The sequence below is a fragment of the Pygoscelis adeliae genome, unplaced genomic scaffold, assembly GCF_000699105.1.
Source record: "Pygoscelis adeliae isolate BGI_AS28 unplaced genomic scaffold, ASM69910v1 Scaffold399, whole genome shotgun sequence".
Classification (NCBI taxonomy): Eukaryota; Metazoa; Chordata; class Aves; order Sphenisciformes; family Spheniscidae; genus Pygoscelis; species Pygoscelis adeliae.
The window spans coordinates 781,089-786,521 of record NW_008825609.1 but is presented as its reverse complement, the minus strand read 5'-3'; the positions used below and the strand labels follow the sequence as shown (position 1 = coordinate 786,521).

Below are 5,433 nucleotides of genomic sequence, written 5' to 3'. Positions count from 1 at the left end.
AGCCGCTCACCCCCTGGGTGACGCCTCCCCGCTCCTCTCCCCCACAGGGGCAGCTGTCCCAGCCCCGCCATGGCCCCAGCAGTCTGCGGGATGCTGCTGGGGCTGGCCTTGTACGCCAGCAGCCTGTGTGCGGCGAGCGGTGCCGCTTTCCTCTACCACGACTACTGCGTCATCGGGGCCGGCCCCTCGGGCTTGCAGGCGGCCTATTTCCTCCAGCGAGCCGGCCGGGATTACGTCGTCTTTGAGCGGAGCCACGCTCCCGGCAGCTTCTTCGCCCTCTACCCTCGCCACCGCAAGCTCATCAGCATCAACAAGAGGTACACGGGCAAATCCAACAGCGAGTTCAACCTCCGCCACGACTGGAACTCGCTCCTCAGTCACGACCGCCGGCTGCTTTTCCGACGCTACTCCCGTGACTTCTTCCCTGACGCCAACGCAATGGTGCGTTACCTGGAGGACTTTGCTTCCCTGCTGAAGCTGCGGGTTCAGTACAACACCGCCATCATCCACGTGACGCTGGAGAGGGACGGGCAGGCCTGGAACGGCCACTACTTCCTCCTGACCGACCAGGACAGGCAGAACTACAAGTGCAGGTAATGGGCAAACCTGGGGCTAGCCACGCTGCTCTCCACGGGCGTCTTCAAAGTCACAAAATCGCAGAATAAATTAGGTTGGAAGAGACCCATAAAGGTCGTTTCGTCCAAGCCCCCTGCCCAAAGCAGGGCCAGCGACGTCAGGTTGCTCAGAGCCTTGCCCTCTTGAGGCATGGAGTGTCTCCAAGGATGGAGATTTCACAGCCTCTTAGGGCCTTAACCGCCATCAGAGGGGAAACACATTTTGCAGGGATTGGTGGGGCGGGTGGGTGGAATAACTGCTCCTGGGAAGGCACTGCCTTTCGCGAGCAACGTCATGCCTCGGACAGCTGAGGAGCTGGCAGGGCAGACACAAACTGGCTGTGATTGCTGTCACCGCAGGTTCCATCCTTGATAGGTAAGCTTGAAGTCACTTTTGGTTTATCACTACGTAATTGCTCTCCGTCAAGAAAAAATAACTCAGTCATACTTGTTGTAGCCACTGCTGCCTTTATTACAAACTCAAGTGAGCCAGTGCAGCAACACCTCACTTCCGTTAACCCACATGTGCTTAGAAGTATGCCCCAGCCAGCTGAAGCCCTGGGCTGGCACAGAGCTGGCGGGGGGGAACCAGAGAAAAGTGGAGCTGTTGCAGTAGAGGGAGCCGACTGTGAGAAATAACCCTCGAGGCTGCTGGTCCCTGAATTCCCCTTCTGCTTCTCATACTTACGCGTGTGTATCCCATACCGCCACTGAGCTACATTCCTAAAAACCTAGGAGTTACTCGTATGAACATACAGAGTATATTTCTCACCTCTCCTGAGAGCCTCAGCTCTACGACAGCAGGCCGTGCTGGCTGTCACTTGGAGGTGCGCTGGCTGCCAAGCTCGGAGGGGACAGAAGGCAATCCCAGACACCCACGCACCGCAAGCGGGTTGCTCTCATGAGCTGCATGAGCAAGACTGGGACAGCAGGCAGTGCCGCTAGCCTCAGCTGCCTGGTGTTTCTGTCTAAGTCACAAAAATTTCCCTAAGATTCAAGTAAAAGTTCTTATGGAGACATATAAAAAGATTACTGTTCTTAATTTTAGTGTTAACAATTAGTGATGTTGCTAATACGGTTTTGTGACTAGGAGTTACATTTTTAAATATCGAAACCATTTTCTATCCCTCTTAAAAATAACTTTTGTTCTGCTGTACTAAAAGGCAACACAAATTTTAAATCAGAGTAATTTTTTATGCAACATACAATCAACCTGTGAAACTTCAGTATTATATATATCGTCAGTGAGTACGTATGAGTAGTGCTTGCACATCCATGAACAACGGAGGGAGACGTATATGTACAGCACCCACACTGACTTCTGCTATGTATAATGACATTCCTAGTTGTCTTTGTTGGCCTGAGAATAGGGAAGAGAGGTCAATAGCAGGTCATTAGGTGAGGCTAGAGCATGGTTTCTCTTGAAACCATGTCCTGTGCAGCTGATCCAGAGTGGCTGGAGGGGGCACACCACAGCCACCTTCTGCAGCGGGAGGAGGACGGGGTGATGAGATGAAGCAATGGCCCCGTTCCCATAATTCCCACATTCCCTAGCGTTGTCCCTGTTTTTGCAGCTCTTTGTTGGTCGCCACTGGGACGTGGGTCCCCAATGTGGTCAACTTTCCTGGCTCAGAATACGTTGAGGGTTACGAGACTGTGTCCATCAACCCGGAGGATTTTGCTGGCCAAACCGTGTTGATCTTGGGCCGAGGCAACTCGGCCTTTGAGACGGCGGAGAACATTCTGGGCGTCACGAATTTCATCCACATGGTGAGCCGGTCCCGCGTGCGCCTCTCGTGGGCCACCCACTACGTCGGGGATCTGAGGTAGGAAATCGCTCCTCTTCCTCTTTCTAACGCAGCCGGAGTACAAACACAGGGAACCACTTCTCGCCCAGGTGACGAGCTGGACTGGCACAGCTCCACAGAGGTGCTGTGGTCCTGGGGGTCGCAGAGGAAGCGTGGGGCCTTCTATCTTTAGGTCCTTGGTTTAAAGCAGTCCAGGTTGCAGTTGCTGACCACAGGAGCTTGATAAGAGCTCTTCGAGGTCTGTGTGAAATAGGAGAATGTCCCCTTGGAAACTGTATCATTAAAAAGTGCTGGCTCCCAAGTTGTTCCCTTGCTTGCAATCACAGAGGAGAGCCGAGAGGTGGACTGCATCCTGCAAGGGCAGCGAGGCTGTGTTACCTGTGCTGTTCCTGTGAGCCCTGAGGCTCTGGGGATAACCTTTGCACTGAAGGGGAGCATGGGATGCCTGGTAAAGGTGTCACATTTTCAGCAGTTGAGACAGACCCGCGGATCCCACCTCTCCTCCCTTCTTTTAGCCCCTCTTACATTCTCCTTTTTTTCATAGAGCAATTAACAATGGCCTGCTGGACACCTACCAGCTGAAATCTCTGGATGGGCTTCTGGAGGGCGACCTGGAAGATCTGGCTATCGTCAAGGACAAGAAGGGGAAGCTGCACATCACACTCCGGTTCTACCTGGAGAACAGGAACACCAGCGCAGGCATCGACTCCGTCACCCTCCCACAGGATGAGCTGGATAATTTTGCCACGCGCGCACCTTACGACCGTGTCATCCGCTGCCTGGGCTGGAAGTTTGACTTCTCTATCTACAACAGGTGAGGGATCCCTTCCCAGGATCTCCAGGGAAGCAGGCATTTAGAGTGAAGGGCCTGAGTAGGGAGGAAAGGGAAGGGCAGGTCCTCTCCTGGCAGCATGGCCCGGACCTCCACGTGCTCTGAGCTACCTGGTGCTGCCCAGTCCTTTGTTTACACAGCTCCGGCCATGTGCCAGTGGGAACGTGTGTGTCACTGGCCTCTGACCAACAGGCTCTAGGGCTGAGCAAATGGCAGTGTTGGGACCTGGGTGATGCAGAAAAACTTGTGCCTTTAGAACTTGACATCGTGACCTGCCAGATCATATGGAGAAGGCTAGCAGTGTTTTGGGTTTTGGGGTTTTTTTTGGAATGAGGATGGTACAGGTACAGATCACTACAGAAAGGTTTTGTCTGCTTTTTTCCCCTGAGGATGCAACCTTCACTCCACCTTGGTTTGTCACCTAGTACATTCTGCAGTTGAAAATGATACTGCTAACTTCACTGTCTTCCAAAATTCACTGTCAGTGGCTCAGGCTGGAATTTGATCTTGTCCAAAGCTACCTTGAGATGAGCACCCTTGTCTTCTGGAATATCCTCGTTGTAGTGGTAAAGCCCACTGAAGGCAGTGTCTTGCAGTGACTGCAATATAATGTGTGCCTTATAGAAGACACCCTTTTTATTTTTCCACCCCTGCTCTTCCTGACAGCCTGCTCTTCTCTTTTGCGCATCAGATCCCTTAGAATGATGCCAGGAAAAGGGAATAAAAAGAAGTACCCTCAGATCAAACCCAGCTACGAGTCCAGAAGCACTCGGGGGCTTTTTGTTCTTGGCACTGCTAGCCATTCTGTTGACTTCAGGAAATCTGCTGGGGGCTTCATCCATGGATTCCGGTATACAAGTGAGTACTGGGGTGTACAGAAAGGGCAGAGGTGGGAATTGTTCCACCCTTCAAAGGAACAATTCATAGCTTACTGCTGGAAAGAGATCACCCTTAGTCTTGTGCTGGCAGTAAGAATGACAAAACGCAGCCAAGCTGCAGCTGCGTCATCTGAAGTGGAGGAGAAGTGACTTGGGGTCATATCTGAAGTTTTTGGTTGTCTGTCTTTGTTTTGTCTTGTGGCTCTCTTGCCCATTGTCTCTTACTTATGTAACACAATAGATTTCTGCCTGCCAGATGCTCTGCCTTGTGACAGGCTGTGGGTGAGAGGTCTGTGCTGTGGAGTTAAAACTCAGCGGCTTTGGGCAGCAGAGAGAATTTCCGTCTTTACGTGTGTGTGCCCATCCTTATCGTTAAAGGACTGCTCAGAAGTAATGAAATATCCCCAAGGACTCCCTGCCCCCTCACCAACCACTTAGCATCATGTCAGCTTTCAGAGGGCATCTCCACTGCAGTTGCCAGCAGTTGGGGTGGGAGATCCTGAGCACGGATGAGCTGTAAAGCTTATTTACTGTGTCCTGCCAGTATCTGCGTGTGCCGCAGCAGAGCAATTGGATTTCTTAAAAGCGCAAGCTTGGATTTTTAAATAATCTGTCTTTGTTTCTCTCAATATCTTAGCTCGTGCAGTCCACCGCCTATTGGAAAACCGTCACCATGGTGTCCCCTGGCCATCCACAGTCCACCCTATTACACAGCTGACCAATTCCATCATCAAGCGGGTGAACGAGGCCTCGGGCCTCTACCAGATGTTCAGTATCCTGGCTGACATCATACTGCTGAGAGAGTGAGTGAGTAATTATTCCCAGCACTGCACTCCATCACTTCATTCCTTTTTCTTTACCATTGCTTCCCGTGGTGCCACCACAAAAATTGCTCCGTTGCTGCCTAAGGGTGTTACCGTCACATAGGCAGCCACCTCAAAACCTGTACTGCTGCTGCTACTGGTGCCGCTGTGCCCAATTCTGCCAATTACTTCTCTCTCTTAAGGGGCTGAAATGGTCCAGACCTTCCCTCTAGGCTCAGAGGTGTAGTACCCTTTTACTGTCCCCAGGGAAAAGCTTTCCTTGAGCAGTGTTAATGCAGAGAGAAATCCCATAATCCAGGAAAATAATGGAGTCTTATAACAGTATCTGCAGCCTTCATAAGCTCTGCGTCAAGTTCAGCCCAGATCTGTAATGACCAAAGATAATTACTCTCTGACGGCTCTTTGGCCTTAGCCTTGACCAGCTGAGGGGGTGTTGGATCCCAGCTGGCTTTTTTTCTGGTGGAAAAGTCTGACGGT

General features: G+C 51.7%; 1 protein-coding gene across 1 annotated transcript in view; it reads left to right on the top strand.

The window, feature by feature from the left end:
• Positions 1–69: 69 nt before the first annotated feature.
• The window catches only part of FOXRED2 (FAD-dependent oxidoreductase domain containing 2), a 12,511-nt gene continuing 7,147 nt past the window's right edge, over positions 70–5,433 (top strand). Inside the window, exons 1-5 of the mRNA XM_009332614.1 lie at positions 70–593; positions 2,189–2,440; positions 2,967–3,236; positions 3,946–4,112; positions 4,770–4,935. Coding sequence (XP_009330889.1) covers positions 70–593; positions 2,189–2,440; positions 2,967–3,236; positions 3,946–4,112; positions 4,770–4,935 — 1,379 coding nt within the window. The remainder of the gene's footprint in view (positions 594–2,188; positions 2,441–2,966; positions 3,237–3,945; positions 4,113–4,769; positions 4,936–5,433) is intronic.